The sequence below is a fragment of the Lissotriton helveticus genome, chromosome 11 (assembly GCF_964261635.1).
Source record: "Lissotriton helveticus chromosome 11, aLisHel1.1, whole genome shotgun sequence".
NCBI lineage: Eukaryota > Metazoa > Chordata > Amphibia > Caudata > Salamandridae > Lissotriton > Lissotriton helveticus.
In genome coordinates, this window is record NC_136072.1 from 842,625,201 (window position 1) to 842,649,351 (window position 24,151).

The window sequence follows — 24,151 nt, forward strand, 5'->3', positions numbered from 1 at the left end:
TGCAGTTCGACCTGTCAAAATAAACCCATTTGACTGTCCAAAACCTCCCTTTTAAATAGTATTACATCACCCCTATGTAAGCCTTGTTGCCCACAAATCAAGGTGCATGGTATTTAAAAATGAGACATGTAGAAATGCAATGTTAACAAGTCCTTACCGTGACTAGCATGCAAAATCTATTTTCCACTGTGTGTAGAAAACTAGAATACAGATTAAAAATCCTAATACCGTATCTTGGAAATGTGACTAGCTAGACAAATAATTAAAACAACTTTTTAAAAAAAATTAAAAATAAAAGTTAATGGTGAAGTCGGATTTGTAATAAATATTAAGCCAAAGTAACTTTTAGAAAGTTACATATTGCCTTCATGAGGTTCCTGGAGGCTAAATTTGCATTTGGTCTCCTACTTCTTCCAACCAGTAAATACCATTTGAATATTTGTGAAAAGGGTGTGAAATGTTTCCCAGAAGCAAGAAGAGGGCTGTGAGCATCCTGTTTGGCTTTACAGTATCAAATTCTGCTTGAATGTCAAATCCTGCATGACAGTTCTGAGGGGTTTTTGAACATAACATGGTGAAACACTTGAAAGGAAGGAAAAAAGGATGCCAAAACACTTCATATGTATCCACTGTCTGGTTGCTGGAAACCCCTACTTTTGTTCTACCAGACATCTATCTGTGGATTTATTGTGGGTACAGTGATTGCACAAAATTGGATTTTAGTGGGCGATGTGGGAGAATACTAGGCTTACTATTGTTTATTCCCCACACACACTCTAACCCTCAGACCTCAAGGTTATCATGTCCAAAGACTTTTGCCATCTTTAAAATGCCAAAAGTGTTTAGGATAGGCCCTTAGAACGTTACCCCATTGACTAGGATGTGCTCAGGAGTCACTCCTTTTCTGCTTGCTTGTGTCAGGCACAAATATGGCCTCCAAGCACCCACTTCAGAATATTTCTTCAGAATACTCCTGGGCCTGAGGAAGAACAGAAGAGGACTGTAATTGCTGTCTGTGACCGGAGAGAAGCCCAGAAAGGACTGGGTATGCTCCCTCTCATACCCAGGACAGAGAAGTGGACTGCTAGTGTTATAAGGTGGACCTCCTGTTCACGCCACATGGTCCAGCAAGCTACAAGAGGACCTTCCTGCAACTGCTGAGGCTGATGAATGACAATTGGACTAGGGCCGGACCCTGCCTCACACCCAGTGAGTCCAAGTGTCGCTCCTAAGGTCATGGGGGGGCTTTAAAACTGTACTCCTGTGGATTGAGGACTTAAAGGACTAAAGTCAGAAGGTAAAATCTTTGACCAGGATGAACCTGCTTAGTGTATCCGACTCGCGCTCCATCGTGGTCAGCTTCAAATTGAGCCGAGGCCCCTGCCTACCATGACAATTGGCTATCATTGGCCCTTTGTGCTTCTTGGCACTATTCCTATTTAAAAGTATACAAAATCATATCTCTGGATCCCCTTATTAGATTTTTGTCATTTTGGTGTATTTTTGTTTATTATATTCTACCCTATCTTTCCAATTCAGTTTGTGATCTTTGTTATATTGCATTTTGACTTTATTACTGTTTTAGTACACCTTGATCATTGTAAAGTGCTCTGATTCCAGCAAGGGTCATGTTCGAGCTAAATAAAACTTTATAAATAAATACATACTTTACACATAGCACTAAATTAATCCTGTCTGTTCTGTACAGTAGGCACCAGGGGGTTACGCACAAGTTAATTTATTGGGGGTCCACCCTTACTAGAGTTGTGATTGTTCCTTGAGGTGGGTAGTCACCCACCCAAAACATATTCCAATTTCTTTCAAGAGCTCTATTTTAAAATGGTATTTGTGAGCAATCTAGAATTCCTTTGATATAGAGTCTGAACTAGCATAGAGCTACGGTGAGAATGCTGTGACACATAGGTGTTTTTATGTTTTTAAACAGCACCTGTTATAAAGAGGTTCACTAATTCATGTGAAGGTTTGGTCCAATTCCTATTAAACCAATATAAATAATTCTGAGGGCTACCATACCCTCAGTGTGTGACTAGATGCTTAAAAGCTTTTATAAGTTCATCTTCGTTAATACTATTGATAGTTAATGTGACCTTTTTGTATTTTTTCAGGTATGTTCTATGATACATTAGAAAAGAAGGAATACGTTCTAAATTTATTAATAACTGAAATGTTCAGTATTTTCATGAAGTTTATTGGATAGATATTTTGTAAGCAATTTTCTGACTACATCACTGTTCTCAACTGCATTTTCCTTTATAAATTGTATCATTTGAAACCTCGTTAAATGAGGGGAGGTTAAACATTTTAATAATTGTTTTTTTAATAATATTTGCTATTGGATAGCATAGTGCATTGAACATTATGGTGCAGGATGTGTGGTGACAAAAGTAATGCTTTCTACAAAATGGCATAAAGTGAGAGCCTTAATCTTCCATATAAATAATGTAGTGAAAAGGTCATTTAATGAAGCCATATCGAATGCTTTATACACTATGAATATGTTTAGTTTATACTGAACGTTAAAGTGCTGACCAGATTTAATTTCCAAAGCACAAGGATTTCTAACGAACTGTTTGTCTAAAAGACGAATAGATTAAAAAAACTGCATTATACACAGGCTATAAAACTATTAAGTACTAATTGAATAAAAAATAAGGTTAAGAACTGGCCTTTTGAAGTTGATGTTTGGGATTCACCACTGTTTAAAAATGATCTGTATCCTAGTTCTCGATAGCGAACAATACCATGTTGGTGGTTATGGGAACTTTTAGTTTTAGTTTTTGAGTAACCCAATTTGAAATTCAATTAATTACATTTCAGCTTTGTTAATGGAGGCATTGTGAACTAAGTGCTCAAAAATGCTTTTATCTTATGTTGATAATTTCTTTTGTAAAAGGTAGAAGTAAGTCTTATGAACAATGGAACTCTATTGTAGCTAAATGTTTGTCACTGTGTTTTTATTTTCATAGTGTTAATCAAGTGAGTGTGAAAACATTTTAGGTCATTTTTTTCTCTTTAAGAAGTAGCAGAAGAGAGCCACAACATATGTTTTGCAAGTGCTCTATTGATCAAGTTTAATTACAGAATATTAGTTCTTTTGGAATTGACTGAATGGATTGATAAGCATTAAATTGTGTCCTGATTCCACCTACCTATTTACCATTAAAGTCAATCTGCAACTTAATAAATATTCTTAAATACCTCCTGATGTTTTTTGAGTATTGATAATTTGGCTACAGGGGGATTATTAAGGTAGCCACCTTAGGAAAAAAACATTTGCACTGGCCCATATCAGTAACAACAAGCATTGGCAAAGTCAGTAGGTTATTGATAGTATTAAAAAAGCCATGGCATCTGCATTTCCATGCACTTCAAAGGCTGCAGTCTTCACTTCCCCAGTGTAGCATCTTAGGCTGTTAGCACAGATCCCTTGAGGTAGGCACAAGTGCTTTCGATAGCAGGTTGTAGCCCCCCCCCCCCCTCCCAGTCATTGTACGAACTTTCATAGGCCTAAGATTGCTCCTTTTCAAAATGTCACGACCTCTGAGCAGGTGCATGGTACACACACAGAGGAGGAGGTAGATTCGCTATGGAGGGTTAGGTATGATATGTAGGCTAAGTAGGGATGATATGTTAGGCCAGGTGTGTATGTAGGTAAGTTCTGGTAGATTAAGTATTGTAGGTTTGTAAGTAGTTATGGTATGGTATGTATGTTTGATAGGTAGGTTAGTCAAGAAAGATGATAGCTACGGAGGATATGGTAAATTTCCTATGGTAAGTATTTTAGATTAAGGAAGTAGGGTAAGTATCGTAGTTACAGTAGGCAGGTATGGTAGGTTTGATGAGTAAAAACAGTAGACAAACAGTTCATAGCTATGGTTCTTTAGGTAAGGCAGTTTAAATATGATAGGACATAGTTTTTGTCTGCACCAATAAATCAGTTTCTAGACTTCTTGCTTAAAAATCATAGCACTGTTAACAAAGAGCACAAAAACATACTTTTTTATAAAGCACATTTTTCACTTATGGATCAGTTGTCAATATGCATGCAGGTGTGTTTTTTAATATTAATCTTATTAGTCTGAATAATAACAACAAGGAATTAAAAGGTGTGTCTATGCTGAATCGATTGCACTAGTAGATTCATGCTACACCCTCAAAGAAAAGTGTTTTGAAGTTGAGACAGAAGATGGAGTTTGCCTTGGTTTTATGTGTTGAACTTGAGACATACACTGCAATACAATATTACACAGTTGACGCCTTTGATAAAGGCCCAATGTGTTTGTTGCTTTGAAGGAAAGCCTGTGTCCCTACACGTTATCATGACTGCATACTAAAACAAACGAACGTGTATATACGATCAGTGAGCAGTACTATGACTTCATTTCATGACAGGCTGAGGCATTCAAACAGCAAGCACTAAAGCCACAAGTCAGCATTTAAATGGTCCATTTGCCAACAAAGAACATACATCAAAGAACACAGACTGGGTAAAGCTACACAGCATGTTGTAGCTGCAGTTTATTAAAATGGCTACATGATGTAACCATCATCAAAAGAGCATGGCCTTGAAAGCAACCCATCCAAGCAATGACAAACTACATGAACGCCAATGGATGAAGAGGTCTCACCCAACACCCGCTCTACATATTTCTCTATACTTCTTTTTTATGTACTGATGGCAAGAGCTCTGGCAACAGACAGCTGAAACAGTCTCTTTTGAAACAACAGCAGAGATGTACTCTTTGAAAGAGAGTGGCCATGGAGACTATTTCTCTGGACCCATGCACATCTTCTATCAAAAAGCTATCTTGATGTAAATTGCCTCATTGCAACACTCCTTCACAGTGTGAGCCTGCATCAGCATCCAGTACCCAGGTAGACTCCCTCTCAAGCACCATGTCCTTATTGATCTCCTACCATAACAGATACTGTCAGGGATCTGGCAAAGTTTGGGACAATCTGTCAAGGACACAAGAGTTCAGGACAAGACAAGGTAATGGGGGTCCTAGCTCTATGCAGGATCACATGCTTTCTAGAGAAAAGGTTAGATATAAACAAGAGAGTACTTGAAGGCTAGGAGCGAGGCAGGACAGAGTACACAAGTGCAAACAACAGGAAGATAAAAGCAGGGAAACAAAACACAAACTATCATAAATTATAGTTTGTCGGCTCCCCGGAGGTGATCTCTCTGTAAGGTGAAAAGGATCTTACAAGAAGGCAAGGGGCAGATTAATCTTAGAGTTCAGGGAGACACCCAACAGCTACTATGGAAAAGGAGAGCTGACGGTTCTCTTGGCCAAAGGCACAAGCCTTGGTGTCTAACTGGCACACTTGAAAGCAATGCAAATCAGGTTAGTCATATAAACACAAAGGAGAACAGTGGAAGGTACACAGGAATAAGAACTGGGCTCAGGGAAAATGTGGAGTGGAATAACGGTCAAGAATAGACTGGAATACACAAAACTGAACGTTCTAGTCATAATTGAATCTCTGAATTCTAGCCTCAAATAAAACCTTACACTGACTAGAAACAAACAGGAATATGCAGTCAGCAACACGAGACCAGAAATCTACATATACAAAAGGGTCTGGATGTGTGTAGTCAGAATTAGAAATAAAGCAAACACAGAAACAAAGGGACAGGATAAAAAACATAGAAAGGCAACAGACACAGTAAATTATTAGAATAGGAAGATGGAATCAAACAAAAATTAAAACAAAACTCAAAAAGCATGCCTGGAGTATAGTAGCATGATCAGCAGAATTGAAGGAAACTCAGCAGTAAGGTCAGTTGTGAGTCTCTGCACTCTAGGCTCATCAGGCAGAAATAGCAGAAGGCTCAGGTGAAGAGCACAGGTGCAAGGAATTGGGTAACCACAACTGAAGGGATGGCAGAACTGAGAACTGGAAAGGAGAAGACCTGGAAAACCAGCAGACACAATATTGGTCACGGAAAATGCAGGAACGGAGGATGGGTCATAGCTAAGCGAGAGAAAGGTCCAGAAGTATGTATAAAGTGGTCAGTAAGCCTGTGGGATCCAGGAATTAAGCGAGAGAATAGAGCACCACCAACAGGAGGTGATAGGGGTAGGATTTGGAAACAAAAAGGAATCAAGAGAGAGAATAAAGCACCACCAACAGGAGGTGATAGGGGTGGGAGTTGGAGACAAAAAGTACTACATGGACCATGACGTATCAGAAAACTGGTGCAGAAGCCTTGATTCAAATATGAAGAGGATCCGGGAATGCAAGATGTAGAAGTGTATTAAATCCTATTGAGGATTCAGAGGGCCTTCATGAGCACCACCTAGTGGCCAGATGGTAAAATCCTTACAGCCACATTCCTCAGATAGACTGTGGGCCTCATTTATGAAAAGTGACGCATCGCTGCGTGAAAACAGCGATGCGTCACTTTTCACTGCGCTCTCCCTGCGACATGATTGATGCGTCATATTTATAATATGACGCATCATGTCGCAAGGAGTTACAGATACGTCAGTATTTCTGACGTATCTGTAGCCGCAAAAGTGACGCATTGCTGGAGTGTGTCACAAAAGTGACGCAACTCCAGCAATGCTTCCTTTCACATGGGGAAAGCCCCATGTGAAAGGGCTTGCGTAGGTCTTACGCCTGCTGTGAGACAGGCGCAAGATTTTGACGCAACAGCGTCCTAAAAGTGACGCAGTGAAATCTCATAGATTTCACTGCGTCACTATTACGAGGCTTTTTGCGAATGAACGCCCCCTCTGCATACATTATACCTGACGCAGGTATAATGTAGCGCAGGGGTTTACAAAGTGACGCATCTGCTTAGATGCGTCACTTTGTAAATAGTGCGCATCAGGAGGCATGTTTTACGCCGCCGATGCGTCACAAAAAGTGACGCATCGGAAGCGCAAAACTCACGCAAGGCATCATAAATGAGGCCCTGTATTCTCACCTACTCCTGCTCAACAGGAGTGGTATCTGGTGTTTCGTGCATGGATTCCTCTCATCTGCTGTATACTACTGTTGTGTGGTCCTGCAGTCTCTTTCTCAGATCTCACATCAAGCCTTCTCAAGACTCACTGAGCATCAGCAACCATAGTGCACTGCTGCTGCGCCTTGTGCCCAGGGCCTAAGGTTTCAGCATCTTTTCAACTGTGTGGCTCCTAAATCAACTGTTGTGGGCAGGACAAGAATTTTTCTCTATGTCATAAGTAAAGTTATGGGAGTTGCCACCTGGTCCCTCGTAGGAGGTTTCTGGCCTGCAGACATCAAAAAGGAGCTTGAAGAAAAGCAGATATCAACAGCTACTCCCCTTTTGTAACATAATCTTGGAAATAGCTGAATAACGTAGGCTGGATTTACCCAATTCTTTGAGTAAGGTTTGTAAAATCGTACAGTGTACCCATTGCCTAGGGGTTATATAGCTTGGAAAAGCGTGAGAAGCCGTGACCCTATCTTATGTGGTGGAATGCCAGAGCTCAAGGCCACCCCATTCGTTAATTCAGGGACTGGCCCCATTGAGATAGCTCGCTGCCTCTCATCCTGAACACAACACTGTGATCCACTAACCTGAGGACTTCAGCTATTCCCTCTCGGAACACAAAGGCAGAGAGGTTATGCTAACAGCCAATAACGCGTGGGGGCTCTAGAAGTCTCTCCCTTCATTGTGCCCCTTTAAATACAGCCTTCCTTCACAAACAGTCTGACACCTTAGGTTTCTCCCTCACATAAAATGAGAAACCCCGTCAAACAGTTTGCTCTACTAGACAATTGATTGCCACTTACTTTAATAAGCCCACCTACTCCATGTTCGTTCATCTTCCCATGCAACAAGGACCCCTTAGACCATGCCCAACTCTCAACCCCCTTGAAGATGCTAGGAAGATGGGGCCTCAATTCTAGCTCTGTAAGCACAGCTCTGGCTATCTGAACTCAGCTGGAGTGGATTTACACTCTTTAAACCTTGGCACATTCTTGGCAACCTACCCTGTGTAAGTATTTTGCATGAGAGATTAATATCCTATGTAACCTTGGCATGTAATGCATGCCTTGGGAGAGTGGGAATCATATTTGTAGAATACAAGTGCCAAAATGGAAAAACCAATAAAAACTAAAGTGCTCAACCAGCCATTTTTCAGTAATGCAGGACAAATCCATAACGTGTTGCTACTGTCAACACTTTAATCTGTGATAAAAAAAATGAGTAGAAGTAAATGAATCATCAAGATAATGTGTTTTCAAACGTTATTAAAAGCATGTTTTTAGAGTTTTATTGCCCTCTCTGGAATCTTAAAAAAAAAATTATTTACCAGCATGTGAAGCACTGATGGACACAGCGAGAGAAAGGCTTGCAGGTTGTTCCAAGCCAAGTTGATGTCTCGAAGACAGAGCTGCAGTGTTTCATTTGCAATATGTAGAGTTTTCATCCCCCCTTCAACTCTCTTTGAGACTCTGTAAACCTCTGCAACTCCTGCTTGTATGAAAAAAGAGAACTGGATTTCAGTGAAGCACTAAAAAAAGGAGAAAATAATGCATGCAGTTCACAGTGAGATTAAATAAACCAGCAATTCCCCCCCAACTGATTGACTAACAATTCCTCATTTCTTGGTGGACTCTTAGGAACTAATTGATAATGTGCTGGATTTTATCCATCCCTTAATGTACCTTTATCTTTGTTATCAGTAAGTGCGGGTGTGAGGAAAAACAAGCTAATTTCTGGGGCAGCTTGTAATGAGGGCATAAGAATTTAAGACCTACAAGTTTCCATAGTTCCTGGATGATTATAATGATTTCTTATTTTCTCAGTCAGTTATGTGGTTTGGATTACATGCATATGTGTGTGTTGCTCCTACTTGGAAACTGTCTCCCATCCTGCCGGGATACCCTGTCCTTGCCTGCAAAAGCCCAAGCAAGGGGAAGCAGGACACAGTGTCTGAAGGTAGTGGCAGGTTAATAGAGTGAAACAACGGGAAATCACAATTTAGTTATTGCTGATTAAAGCAGGACACAAAAAAATTAATTAGCAACTGTAACAGAATAGGACACTACAAAAACAGCAGGAACAATTAACAATCAGAGAAGCTTCAGATTTTCATGTAGTGGTTCGACTACATTAGAGAGTGGAGCGCTACATGTAGAAGCTAGAAAAAGTGCAGGTCAAAAGTATGCCAAAATAGGCCCTTCCACATCATACCCACTCAGAAAGAGCCTGGCTTAAATATGGAGTAGCTGTGACTAACTGAAATCTCCTCTCCAGCTATCTGTCTCTAGTAATGCATACAGGTTAAACAACCTTTACAACGCAACTTTTACATCGCAGAGTCTTTACAACGCAACCGTTACAACGTGAACTATTACAACGCATTGCTCTGGGGGGCGCTATAGGATAGGGAATAGGTTAATTTACTATCCAATAACCTTGCCTAGTGTCCACGGGGACTGGAGTTGGAATCGTAAATTGAACTATTCACTATCCAGCACCCCAAAGCACTATGCGTTGTAATGGACTGCGTTGTAATACTTACGTTGTAAAGGCATGCGATGTAAAAGCATGCGTTGTAATGTCATACATCCGCATACAGATGCCAGAATGCAGCAGTTTAACATAAGAAACTCCAATATCGAACATGGAATAATACAGCTTTATAGCCCGCCGTAGTGGGCTATACTGGCCATTAAAGGCCCGCTCCAGCATTAACAAGGGAGTGGACCTTTAATGACAGGCTATAAAGCTATGAGAACATTCCGCCCCATGACGGCAGAATGTTTTTTTTCCAATAGATTTTCTTGACAGGTTTAAATAAAAGAACAAGTGTATGAAAGAGGGATAAACAACAACGGAATACAAAAAGGCGCATATTGAAAGGCCTAAGGTTGATACAGAATAAAACGGGGAAGAAGGATGATGAAGAATAATCCTGAACACATATCCAAACTAAAGTGAATCGCATCAAGTCTAGTCAGCGTAACATACAGCACCCAAAAGAAAATACGAATAATGAGGGGAAGTGGTAGAATGGAATGTAAAGATAGAAACCAGTAGGCAAGTGAGTGAGGAATGGTATATATAGAGTGAAGCAACTCAACCAGAGTACAGGTTATATGGTGTCAGATATCCTGCAATAAGTATTCTCATCGTCAGACAGTTAGACAGGACAGAGACAGAGATCGGGTGATCAGTGCTAACCAGAATGGGGGGCAAGCAGTTCACTTATTCAGATCAGTGACAAACATGCAGCGGTGAGCATCAAGGAATAGGGTGAGATGCTCACACAATGATATTTTAATTATGACCGAAGAGGCATCACACTCGATTCCTGCCCAACTACAGACCATAGAGGAGTATGCCAGAGTTTCAAACTATAAACAAAATAAAGAAAAATCTGAAGTCCTGGCTCTAAATACACTCCTAGCCTGGCAACCAAAATGTATTATATACTTGGGTCTGGAGTTCAACTCAGACGTAATAGATTCCCTACACCATAACAAGACCCTAACAATGAAAAAAATAGAGTCTCTCCTGGAGAGCTGGAATGCCGAAATTCTCACATGGTGGGGCCGTATTGAGACTGTCAAAATGATGGTCACCCCTATAATCAACTATCTCACGAATATGTTTCTGCTTGCCCTATTGGATGATTTTCTCCCCAAAAATCGATAGATTATTAAACAAATTTATCTGGCAAAACAAACGCCCTAGATTCTCTATAAAAAAACTCCTAATCAGCTAGGGTGTGTGAAACTGGCTTACTTCAGAAACTATCAAACTGCTTTCCTCGCAAGACAGAGCTTCCTCTGGTTCTCCCATCTGCCGGACTACACCCCCTCTTGGTTATCAATGGAGGGAGCGTCTGGGTGAGCTCTACCCTATTTCCCTCCAACCCAGCTCCCCAAAATCCCCTGCCTCTGGAAAATACATCTTTAACACCACCAAAAGTGCCCTCCTGAAAATAAATTGACTAGAGAGTTGACGTTCTGATCACTAATTCTAACTTAGTCTCCCTCTGGAATAACCCTAAAATCAGAATCCAAGGCATGCCGGTCTTCTGGCCACTTTGGGTCTCTAAGGGCATTCATTTTTTTAAAAATCTCAGATCTAAACAGTCCTCACTATCTTTTAGAGAAATAAGAACTGACTTCAACCTACAGGACTTAGACTTATATGACTTCCTCAAACTTAAAGTAAGCCTAGCCAAACTTAACCTCCCCTCCGGTGACTTCTCCCTTCTCAAAGCCACCCTGACCTTTAATAAATCTGGTCACCAAGCCTCCAAGTTCTATCACCTTTTAAAACAGAAACTTAGCAACCTAAGGGCGAGCTCTCATGCCAGGACTCTCTCCCAGGAGTCCTGGCATCTAATATGGAATTCAGTAGTCTCCCACAAAATGTCTCTCTCCCTTTCCCAAGTAAAATTTGGCTACTGCACAGAAACTTTTGGACTCTGAGCCGTCTCAACAAACTATACCTCAGAGACAACCCATCATTCTGGAATTGTAATAATGTGACTGGTGACCTACCCCACCTCCTCTTCTACTGCAGAGAGATTTCTTCATTGTGAGACTCTGTTTTCAGTTTGATACACACCATTTGCAGAGTCAAGCTTGAAAAAAAATACCTAGCCCTCATCCAAGGATTCCTTGACCCAAAAATCAAATCCCGCAACGATAGTTTCTTGATTGACATCCTCTTAACTGCTGCCTGCAGAACAGTACCAGCCAACTGGAAAAAAACAGCAGCCGCCTCTTTCCGGTCCTGATTACCCTGGGTCTCCTTCCTGAGAGGCTCAGACAACATCTCACTTGAAGCTCCCCATTGTCTGACCACAAACTTTCTGTTTCGTCAGCCCTTGATAACTATTTTGCCTCCACCAAACCCCCTTGAAGACCTTTTGTGTGAGGGCAGAATGTTCTAATTAGAAAAACAAAGGCCTCTCAGAGCCAGAGGGTGTTGAAATCACCCTCCGCTCCAAAGCCTTTGTTCACAGCAAGAGCTGTGAAAGAGGGCTGAAGTCAGGCCCTGGTTCTCCCCGGCTTGGGTAAACTGCTTTTGTAGTTCAGCCAAGCCAGGGAAATTCAGGAGCTGAGCAGCATTCACCCCACCCTCCTTCTGAAGCCCTAATGAAATTGAGCTACAGGAGGAGGGAAGGGTGAAGTCTGTGTGTTTCCTTGTGCACTGTCTCTGCCTTTCACTTTCCTCTGCCTCATTAATATATTTTCGAAAGACAATATAGCCTTATAACCTGCTGCAGAGGGCTATACCAGTAGTTAAAGGCCCTGTACCCAAGTTATAGACCTGAACTGCAGGCTAGGGAGAGGGCCTTTACCAACCAGTATAGCCCTAAGGCAGAAGGGCTATAAGGCTATTAGAATATTCTACCCACTAAGGGTAGAATCTTTCAGATTAAAAAGGGAGAAACATGAAGACAAACATTGGAATGTTGGCACTCCGGGCTTATACCACCCATTATAAGCCCGGAGCTACTCCATTGTATTCAACGGAGCAGTGAACATTCCAATGTTCTAATTGCGATTGAAAGGGTGCATGAGGGCTTGTAAATGAACATGAGAGTGTAACAGGTTCTAAACAAGTTAGGATTTTTGCAAGTGGTGCCCAGGAGATCCTGTATCAACCAGCACCTACTGATAGTGGTGTTAGGAATCAGTTTGTGCATATGCGTAGAAGAGCTTTAAGACAGTTTCTTCGCCCGGTGGTCTGTTCAAATGTTATTCAAATTTGGCTTCTGCCCAGGACAAATACAGAATGGGCCGCTGAGAAAATTCACTTCATCCAATGTCTGTACTGCTAGTTCAGTACGAGCATTGTTTCTGATCACATGTGCACGTTTACCTCATAAATAGTGTGATTCAATGGCAGGGCTGGTAAACCAAGCTGGTGGGTCAATTGCTGCTTTGTTTTTTGTGTGTTTTTTTGAAGCGCTGTATTTATCATACCAAGAAAATTGTTCCTTGCAAATGCACGTCTCAAATTCAGAACATATCTTTCCAGGCTGTTTGTCATACTTTAGGTAGAGAGGGTGAAGCACCCAGAGCCACGCACAGGTACACCCTAGGCCAAAACTCCATTAGAGGAACCATCCAGTCACTATGCAACACTACCACATGTGGAATATCTTGAATTCTGTATTAATGGACAGGTAAAGACCTACATGGCACCTTTTCCATAGTCCATGCGACTGCATTTTCCTCCAACTGTTCTGTTTTCAACAAATGCTTAATACTTTATCAACCGGTTCTTAATTTTTATTTGCAACCAACTATGATGTACTTTATAGTTATGTATTTTTACATTCATTTTCAGGGCCATTGTTATTTCGAGGATGATTTTATAGATTTACTTTTGATATAAACTGTAGTATGAAGACCCAAGTGAAGAACTGCACCCAACTAACCCCTCCTTGGACCGCTGCCGCCAGAGAACCAGAGAAATAGTTGGCATACAAAATGCACACTCCCCCAGACCCATTACGGCCCCTTCCCCAATTAAACAGCTGAGCCTTGTTTGATTTTCTGCAGTGTGCATATTTATTAAGACAAGTTAACAGGTCAATTACTTCATTGACCTCCATTTCTTTATTTCACTTCAAAATTATTTTCACATCACAGTATTAAGATACTCACACTTATATACATATTTACTCTTTTACCGCCCGTTCTCCAATGGGCTTTTGGTTGACCCTCGGGTTGCGCCAGCAGGCCACAACCAAGTTAGCCTGCTCTCCTTAAGTTAACCCCCTTCTGGTCAACAGAGCCGCAGGTAAATAATCTGCCACCACTTGTGGCAACCAGCGGCTTCCAGGGTAGGGCTAGAGAAGCCAGGGCCACCAGCAGGTCAACCCCAACTCTCCCGCCAGCCCGGAGCCCATGATGCTTTAAAACCTGTTCTGAGGTAAAACGGGCACTGCCCAAAGAAGTTCCCGTGATATTATTGTCCAGGACCCCGCTACCGCCCCTGCCTGAAGCCTTATTTTTGGGGTGGGTGGGTGGTTGACTTCCTTCTGCGACGTCCGACTCCTGGGCGGTCAGCGGACAAAGAGGGGGTCACTAAAATGGTCGCAGGCTTTTAAGCCTCGCGCCCTCTGACTCTATCCGGGTCACTGCGACGCACTTCCGTCCATCCCTTGATTGGCACTTCCAGGTCGAGTGACCCGGAAGTGCTTCCCTAATTGGGCGGCCCTTTGGCTGCCACTAACGGCGCCACGCCCTTAGGGGGGGGTGGCGCCCTGCAGGAGGTTCTCAATCTCTGTTATAACCGGCTCTGTGAACTAAATGTACCATGCTGGTTTCGTTTCAGAATATTTATTTACTTGCATTTCTCATTTTTTTGTTTTACTTTTTGATATTCTATTTATGCCAGTGCTATTTTCCCACCACTGCCTAGGAGTTTTTATGTAAAAATTAACACTCAAAGCATTTTAAATACTTTTAACCCTACAAGCAACCCTCTTATATCACCAGGAACAATTTCGAAATACTTCTTCATATGGTCTCTCTTCTTCTCAGCCCATCCCTGTGGAACAAATGGGGAACTCTGAGGATTCTCGCCAGGGCCAGTGTGGCCTCTGGAATAACATTCCCCATTAACTAAAACAAAGCATGCATCGCCTGCAATCTTCACACTAGCGAAAGACTCATCTATGACTGCGGTATCGAATTAATTATCCTGTGAATTTTCCCTTTCTGTCGTGGCCGACTAAGAAAAAAGAAATTGAGTGGTATGCTACCCCGAACAATTCCGGTGACCATTAATAAGTCCAGCATTCTATCCATGTTTTGCTTATCGTCAATGTTAGCACTCATTACAGTAGGTATTACCCATCTGCAGCTTCACTGGGGTTTTCTCAGACACTAATTCACTCACTCTCACTCGATGCCTCAGTGCATCATAGTTTCTGCTAGACCCATGGAGAGAGAGAGAGAGAGAGAGTGGAGGGAGACTGACTGAGAGAGACTGTAATGGAATTGGGGTCAAAGTGTGTATGAAGCTATGCAATGCCTCTTAAGATTGTTATTGCCTGCTAATAAAAATGTATTATCAAAATGTGCTCTTTGTAGTTACATCTGTTTTTGAAATACAGCATTGTCTAATGTATTGAAAAGGGTTGGGTTTTTATTTTAACTCTAGCCCCTCCCCCACTGACCCTTCCCCCCAGTGACCCCACCCTTACCGGTGCAGCCCTCGGCCACAAACCACAGTGTAATTTTGGCCCCCGACAGAAAGTTTGTGAGTACCCATGGGCTGGACATTAGGGAGCACACTGGTTCCTACATGTATCAGGTCAGTGTGAAATTGTGGCGCAAAGCAGTTTTGTCCACAGCACATACAATACCTAGGATGTAGGCAGTGCCTTGGGAGGAGAGCAGGACCTCGGAGCACACGGAGGGCTGGCTGATACTGCACAGGATGTCGTTGGCCTTTCTGATCACCTGTAAAGAAAGACAAATTCAGAAAAGCCCAATAATCACTAGTAACCGAGAACAGAACGCGGTGTGGCATCATGGAAGGGCTGATTGACAAGGGATATTGTTTGTATGTGGCATTTGTGAAAGTGGAGCTGGTTGTATAGTTTTCTTGGAGTTCTTTTCTAAGTTATGTTTTAACCGTTTTCTAAGTGGAAGGTCCCATCACCTCTCTTTCCTGGAACCCAGAGGCTATAGCGTTTTATGCAGTGCTTAATTTGTAAAATATATATATATATATATATATATAACTTTTTATTGAAAACCTCACATTCATTATACATACACAGTCAGCTGGAAGGAAGGTTGAGCAGAGGTTATACAAATAAAGCTTAAATGGTGTGTTTAAGTTACAGTTATTACTGATTGTTGTCACTGTGATTTACATTTACAGGGTCATTAGGGAGATGGGGGGGGACGAGAGGGGGAGCACATGTATCTCTGTGATAGGTATTCCATTTGGACCATACTTGGGACCACTTTTTCGGACACCCACAAGACACATACACCATTTTTTCTCAAAACATACACCAATCCATGTCTTGTTTCCATGATGTCAAACCAGGGATTTCTCTCGCTCCCCACATTCTAGCAATATTGCGCTTAGCCACCATGTTACCCAAAGCCTCTCCTTGATGATCAGAATTTGTAAAATATTAAGTGCCAGGGATATCGTCAGGACGTCACTGCAGCTTGCACCATTCAATGCTTCAAATTGCGCTGCCTATAACACTACCAACACAGCTACCATCCACACCACACCTAGCAGTGCGACAGTTAAGACAATTCTAGGCCCCCCCATAGCTATAAGAAGGGCTTGTGCCACATGTATTAGTCATTTTCATATATATTGAATCAATAAAGAAATGTTGTTGTGATGATCTCTAAATTAGGGCAGTCCTGCCGCATGGTGAGGTTGTTTGTCTAAGTGCCGATGTTGACAATTGAGTGCTGGTGCTCTGCACCAGTAAACACCGGCTCAAATTAAGCACTGGTTTTAGGATGAGAATTTCAAGAGAGTAATGCTCTGAGACGAGAAACTATACCAGATATTCCCTTTGTACTACTGAAAAATTAACCATCGTACAATTCTTAAATACATGTATATTTAATTTTCTTATTCCGGTTTTGTTTGGGCACTGCTACTCACCTGCAAACGGCATCACCACTCCACGGCAATAACTACAGTTGAGTCTTGACATCATAATGTCTGCTGCCAGAGCAAACACAGAATGCAGAGTATTAAACACAATTACATCCGACACTTAAACGAAAAAATGATAAGTAGCTTTTCCACTCCCTTTATTCTGAACTTTTCTCCTCTAAAAATATGTCATTAGGGTAGGCTATGATTAGACATTTATGATACAGTGTGCATTTATTGCACTGCTGCAGGTCCTTAGAAGTAAAGATGGAATCTTCTGGCATGTTATGACATATTCTAACTTAGAGAGGCTTTTGAAAGAGACCCACACTGATCGGACTAAAACACGTCTGTGCAATAACTAATCTGCATAAGATTTGCATACAGTTCATTAGAACAGTCAATAGAGACCAAGGACTTACATTGGTTGCAGTAAATATGATGATGCAACCGTGTTTTCTAAGGAACAAAATACTCTGTCTTTATAATATTAGCAATAAAGTCCCCCATGCTTTGCATTATAAGGATATAGCAAGTTACCGAGTTCTATAACCATATAGAGAAATGAGGCCGAAGGACAAATTCCTTTATAAGGTTATATAACTCTGAAGTGACATGCAATATTCTTATCATGTGCGTCAAGGGGTACTTTGTCCATTATAATACATGGTCACACCATCACCTTTCCCACAAGCCACTTGAAAGCTTGTGCACAACTATCTCAACTCTTTCATATGAAAGCAAGCATTTTTACAAAACATGAAGAATAAACATAAAACATAAAGTGGAAAATATATCACATCAAAACCCTGTTAGATATTTGTTGCAAACAGATATTAGAAATAGCCCAATAAGTCAGTGTATTTTTATGTTTTTTTTTTTATAAAAGCTGCAGTAGCTGGGAATATGTAGAAACATGCAGAGTGATTCTAGCTTTTCTTTAGCTAAGGACCGAAGAAATAAACATATTCTCTCTGCTTCTCATCGTAAGCTTTTAACCGCATGCGCGCTAGCGGTTTTCCCGCTGCGTGCTGCGTTTTGAAAAAAGCCGCGTTACATGACGAGCTCAGCTCGTCATCAGCGTGCGAGCGGCGCAACTCATGACGAGCTGAGCTCGTCATGAGCGTCGAAGTGGCTAAAATAAAACAGAAGAAAGAAAAGGTAAGTTCCATGTGTTGCTTTAAACAGCTGCTCCATTATGCTCCTGACCGGATCTGCCTTCCACCTTGAAGCAGCAGCCATTGTGACGACTCAACTGTAACAACTTTTAATAGTCGAGTTCTGACCTCTTTTCTTTATAATTTGTGACTTGGTGCATTAGAAGTTGTTGATTATAAAGAAATTCGAGACAAGCGTTTATACAGGGATTGCAGAACCCCCTGTATCATAAAAGCGTGTTGCAAGTCATCCTAGCATTCCTTGCTCTTATAAAGTCACTGTCTTTCTCCTTTGTGCAGTCAATGAACTCATCAATGACTCAATTATTCTTATATGTAAGGCCGGTGTTATTTATTCCATATGTAATAATTGGGAGTGGTCAATCCCCCTATAAATAAAAAATGGGTGAACTTTATTTTCTTGCTAAACGCACGCTCTGACATTAGAACGCACCCATAATGTGAAAATTATGTCACTACTCACGTGCTATAACTAATTAAAAGTAAATAGTGATGTTAGGGCACAATCAAGTGTCCCGCTGCTGGTTTGGATGTTCATCTCCTCACTAAGCCGCAACCTCAACCGTGGAAACAAGAAGCCCTCACCAGTTTTGCTTCCTAGCAGTGAGTTGAGAGTGTACTAAACTTAATATTGTGTATTGTAGGCCAACCACATTCCACTGACAGGAGAGTCTGTTTCATGAAAAGCGGCTTGTGCCAGCCAAAAAAAACAAGCATTGGCAAAAGCCAAATATGTCTCGCCTATGCAAGAACTATTGGCTATGTCAATGTATTTTAGCCATGTTATACACCAGCATGGCTGTTGTTCAGCATGGTTGAAAGTTAGTGGTGTAGGTGAGAGAGGTGTGGAGTGTCATAGAGTGGAACTGCGAAAAGTAGACTGGAGTGGGAGCGAGTGTCATGTATTGGAGTGGCATAGTGTGGAGTCGCATAGAGTGGTGTACGTTGAAATGACGTAAAGTAGAGCAGACTGGTGTAGAGTGCATTGGCGTAGTGTTGCAGAGTATAGTGGCATAGAGTGCAGTGGCATTGAATTCAGGGGTGTTCAATGCAGTGTTATAGAATGCAGTGGCGTAGATTAGAGAGGTGCATAGCTGAGTGGAGTGGTGCAGAGTGAAGTGGCACAGAGTGGCATAGAGTGGTGCAGAGTAGACTAGAACAGAATGATGCAGAGTAGAGGACAGTGCTGATGATTGCAGAGGCATAGAGTGTAGTAGTGCAGAGTAGAATGGCATAGAGTTCAGTGTTGCAGGGTTGAGTGTCAGCGTGCAGTGGAGTCGAGTGGCGTATAGAGCAGTGGTGCAGAGTAGAGTGGCGTAGAGAGCAGTGGCATAGAGTACAGTGATGCAGATTATAGTGCACTGGCATAGAGTGCAGTGACACAGTGCAGTTGTGTAGAATGCAGTGGGACACAGTGCAGTGGTTAAGAGTAGAGTGGCTTAGAGTGCAGTGGCATAGAGTGGAGTCACGCAGAGTGGAGAAAAGTTGCATAGAGTAGATTGTTTCAGAGTAGAGTGAAGGGGCTTTGACCGGAGTGGTGCAAGGTACAGTGCAGATGCGTAGAGTGGCATAGAGTGTAATGGCATTGAGTAAAGTGGTATAGAGTGCAGTGGCATAGAGTAGATTAGAGTGGCTTACAGTGTATTTGCATAGAGTACAGGGGCATAAAGTTGAGTGCTACAGAGTAAAGTGCATTGGTATAGAGTGTATTGACAGAGTGCGGTGGCATAGAGTGCCGTGTTGCAGAGTGCCGTAGAGTACAATGGTGTACAGTGGAGTTGTGAAGCGTAGAGTAGTGAAGAGTGCATTGGCATAAAGTACAGTGCTACAGGGTAGAGTAGAGAGGCATAGCATGAAGTGGCGTAGAGTGCAGTGGCATAGAGTTGAGTAGTGCAAAGTGCAGTGGCATGGAGTGGTGTAAAATGGAGTAGTACAGAGTGGAGTGCAGTGATGTGGAGTACAGCTATGCAGAGTAGAGTAGAGTGCAGTGGTATAGAGTGCAGTAGAGTGGAGTGTGCATGGTGTGGTAGCACACTGCCATTACAGACAACACATTTTCAATTGAAATGACCATTACATTTGCACAGACATACAGTTTTACTAATAAAACTATACAGTGCACTGGCGAAAATGTGTGGAAATTGCATCACTTCGGTATAATGATGTGTGTTGATGATATTAAAGTATTTGTTTCCAACACACTTCAGAAATAACAAAAAATGTGCATCATTTGTGTTCCTAATTCTGATATATTCTGAAATATTTAAATGTTGTCGTGTGTAAGAAAAAAAACTCTTTCCTAATCCCAGTATCCAGCAAGATTGTTACACAAATCCTCTCACTTTGAAGTCTGAGAAAGAAAAGTAAACAAGCTCTCTTGGAAGACAGCACCTGACATTTTACCTCAGTCTTTGAATGGGAAGCAAATGTGACGAGATAAGAACAAGATTTAAAGGTCTGTTTACAGAAAATGAATTTGTGGAAGAATACCGTAAACTTGGTTTAGGCAATGGGATGGACGAACTGAACCTTGCAACATTCAACAAATAACCCCAGAAAATGGAAAGCAAGAAAACATGAGTTACAAACCACAGAGCCAATAGCAAGTAACGGGAGGAATGCATTCCTAGGTCAACTTTCTGAAAGTCCCCACGATGTCTTTAGCAAACCAGACAGCTGCAGTGTCTAGTAGGCTGCGATCTAAAATAAAAGCAACTGTTTCACAATGCTTGTTCACTGCAGAAAGATGGAATGTGCAGGCAAGAAATCCAAGAAAGGCTGACTAAGTGCCTGATTTAGACCTTGGCATTAATGGTCCCACTGTCCATTTTTTGACAGACTCACTGCCCGCCTACTTGGTTGTCCCCACGGTCCATTTAGATGTCGGCACGTCCAAGAACAAAAGATTTCTAGAGTCCCACCGACTCCGCCAGGAATTCTCACCTGCGTCGATGACACCATAGGCAGAAGTGGCTGTTGGCAGGAGTCCAGCCAAGATGACCATCGAGCTAATCACGATTTGGCTTCCCATCGAGGCAACTATGGCGTGAATACCTTTTACTTTGAGTTGGCAGAATCAAAGGAAATGAGGCGAGAACTTACCTTTCTTACTGTTTTCTACTTCCGTTTTTGTATTGAACTCCATTTTCCTGGTACTTTTTTGCTGCTCCGCCTCCACCACAATGCCAAATGACTCCATTGTCGCCGGTATCTAAGGTAGATAACTTTTACAACTGTCTTACTATGAATCACATGTTGACAATTGCAGTAGTCTTGTTTCTTATTGGATTGCTCTTACATACAATTTCTTCTTTTGTGTCTGTCGCGTGGTTCATGGAAAAGCCCAGACCAGTTTCATTTTTAAAGGCAGTTTATTAATGTACAAACTTGTTATGGCAAGGGAATTATAGTCTTGCTAGAAGACCTGGCTTGGCAGTTCGGGCTGGACTGTTCCCATGAGGACTAGGGGCAAGACTGATTTGCACATGGATGGGTCTGAACTTGGGTGGCGAAGTGAGATAAAGAAAGATGATAGATTCAACTCTGATCTGTGACTGGGGGTGAGTGTCTGAAAAGTTTCAGCGCTCCGTTCATCATCTCCTTCTGTTTGCTTTGTTCACCCTAAGTTGGCAGGGCATGCACAGACATGTGTCCCTTGGTCACTTTGCCACTGGATTTAAGCTAGCTTGGCTGATGAGGGGTGTTACTTCAAAACCAGTCCCAGGATGCTTGCCAGGGAAGACCTGGCATGGCAGTTCGGGCTGGACTTTTCCCATGAGGAACAGGGTCAAGACTGGTTTGCATATGGCTTGGTCTGAACTGGGGTGGCGAAGTGAGCTAAAGACCGATGATGGAATTAGCACAGATCTGTGACTGGGGGTGAGTGTCTTAAATGTTTCAGCCCTCCGTCCATCATCTCCTTGTGTTTGCTTTGTTTAATTGTATGTCAGATTCCAGCAGTGCACTGGTGTAGAGAAGTGTCCATACTTTAAATTTGGGACGGATTGCATTGCTGTATGGCAGAATGAGAAAGCCTACAGTACTGTAGAAAAGTACTTGTCCTTTTCATTTTAAGGGTTGCAGTGATGCACAGAGGTGCTAGTAGGCCTATGAGAAGGGATGTCTGCTTTTCTTCAGAGCACTAGTTATTGACTGATGAGTAGGGCATGCACTGTGACCATTTTGTCAATTAAGTTTCCTCTACTGGAGATAGATAATTTACTATCAGCAGCAAACAATGATGTGACATTGCCAGGGAAAACTGATTTCCAGATGTGAATGCATACTACGAAAAGTCTAGATATTCTCACGCACTGGAGAAGTAGTATTGAAATCTTAGGGCTCAATTAAGAGTCTGGAGGTTCATGGCCCGCCAGACTCAAGGGGGCACGGAGGTCTCCTGACCACCCTATTACGATTAGGGCGGTCGGACCCCCATTGCCCTGCCACTAGGGAACTGTCATTCCCTGGCGGTGTTGTTGCGGTCAGGAGACATCCGTATGCTTGGTGGGACAGAAAGGACATCCTATTGTCACTCTTTACTTCCAAGCATGATCTAAGCGGTACTTCAGATTCTACATTTCTGTTTGGAGGCTGCCATTAAACTGTGATACTGTGACTAGAAACCAAAATATCTTAATCTAGTTATGCACCAAACCTTGCTCTGTGGTACCTTAACCATGAAACACATTTCACACAAGACTAGTTATGGAGAAATCCAGTCCGGGGCAGAGATTTAGAATCTAAGGTATCTCTTAGATCATGATTGGAAGTGAAGAGTGACAATAGGCTGTCCTTTCTGTCCTGAAGAAGACCCACTGTGACTTTGCAGTCTCGCACCACCCTGGGTCGAAACCTTGACGTATCTCAATAATCCTTACCCTATGTTCTCCATCTCACATACATTTATAGAATGGATAAGGGAGATTCATATGTTTAGGGACGGATGTCCATCAATTTCAACGTTTTATATACTGTTTTGTATAGCACTGTACATATCTTCATTTAAAACACCTTGTCACTTATAGATCACTGTTCCACTTACAAGTCACCTTTTCGCCTTTTTCAATTATGAATAATTTTGTCTTGACAGCCATATCCTTTTGTGCAAAAACCAGAATACTAAAAGTATAGATTACAATACACTAATTTTGATTGACTTCATCAAATGTGTTTCCTTTTTATTTTTTTAATCTTATTTTCTGTACATTCACTGTTTGTAATGTAAAGAAATTGTCCACCCACCAGAACCAGTGGTAGTATATTTTCTAGACACCAAGGTTCTGGGGGATACTGGGTTACCCCATTATATTTCATACATCTCCAAGTATAAGCAGAAACTTCTCTTCCAAAGACACTTTCTGTCATGATTCCAGCTACACTTTACCTTAGATTCCCAGCCACCCCGCCACCACCACCTCCCGCCCGTCGAGTATTCTGGACTGTTTTTATATTATATTATGCGTGAGGTTTGTGTATTTGAAATGCTGTTCTGCCATCATGCTTAATATATATAAAAAAAGTTCCAAAGCCTGAAATATTAATTCCATCCCCTTCCACTCCCCCTTGTATCTGGTGCTGCCGTCCTCTACAGCAAGGCAGCTGCAGCCACCATTCATGAATGGATGGGTAACGTCTGACTCTGCGCGCTGTTTCCTTTCACTGGGATGCGTGTACATCGTCAGCAGGTACGTGTATTTCCCACAGATGGAGTGAGTCCCACACATATTAGCACCACTTTACAGAGTTTTTCAGTGAAGCGCTACTTTTCTTTTCTTGTTTTCTTTTAACAACATTGCTTTCCCCAGGTGCGGAAGTGCACCATTCCTGGAGGTACTGCAAAGCCGGGTTAATACATACAGTGGAAAATGTTTAATGTGAACCTTATCAGCTGTTTTCCTTTGCCATGAGTTTACACTTGTGTTACAGCATCCTGCTTGCTTAATGTTCCCTGCTCTTCTGCTCATGCTTGAAGCCCTGAACACCCTCATGCTGCATACATGCGGTAATTCCCTTGTTTTGAAACACAAAGATGAGTTTAAGGCACTGCTTCAACAGCACCATAAAAAGGAGGACGCATGCCCTGTGCCATCGTAATCCCACCTCACCGACAGCGTTTCATTATTTTTTAGGTTGAGGACCGTAGGCTGCGCTTGCACAGTCTCGGTCAGAGATTTAATGATTCTTAGTATGGGGGTCTTGAACCCGCCCCTCTTCTCCTTTGGTTGGCCTCGTAAATGCTGGCCAGCCATTGGAGGAGAGGGGCGTCACTCCCTTTAAGCCCCGTCTTTTCCAGATTCGGGGGCGTATTTTTTGCGTTCTCTCTCACCGTGACGTCATCCGT

At 42.1% G+C, this 24,151-nt stretch overlaps 1 protein-coding gene across 2 annotated transcripts in view; it reads right to left on the reverse strand.

Annotated features, from left to right (window-relative positions):
- LOC144791242 (synergin gamma-like) overlaps nucleotides 1-24,151 on the reverse strand; it is a 123,002-nt gene that overhangs the window by 48,356 nt on the left and 50,495 nt on the right. The window contains exons 3-4 of one of the 2 annotated variants that reach the window (XM_078665898.1): nucleotides 15,357-15,453; nucleotides 8,319-8,479 (exon numbers count right to left, since the gene is read on the reverse strand). In XM_078665898.1, coding sequence (XP_078522024.1) covers nucleotides 8,319-8,479; nucleotides 15,357-15,453 — 258 coding nt within the window. Of the gene's footprint in view, nucleotides 1-8,318; nucleotides 8,483-15,356; nucleotides 15,454-24,151 lie in introns of both variants that reach the window. The other variant, XM_078665897.1, reaches the window with a different exon arrangement.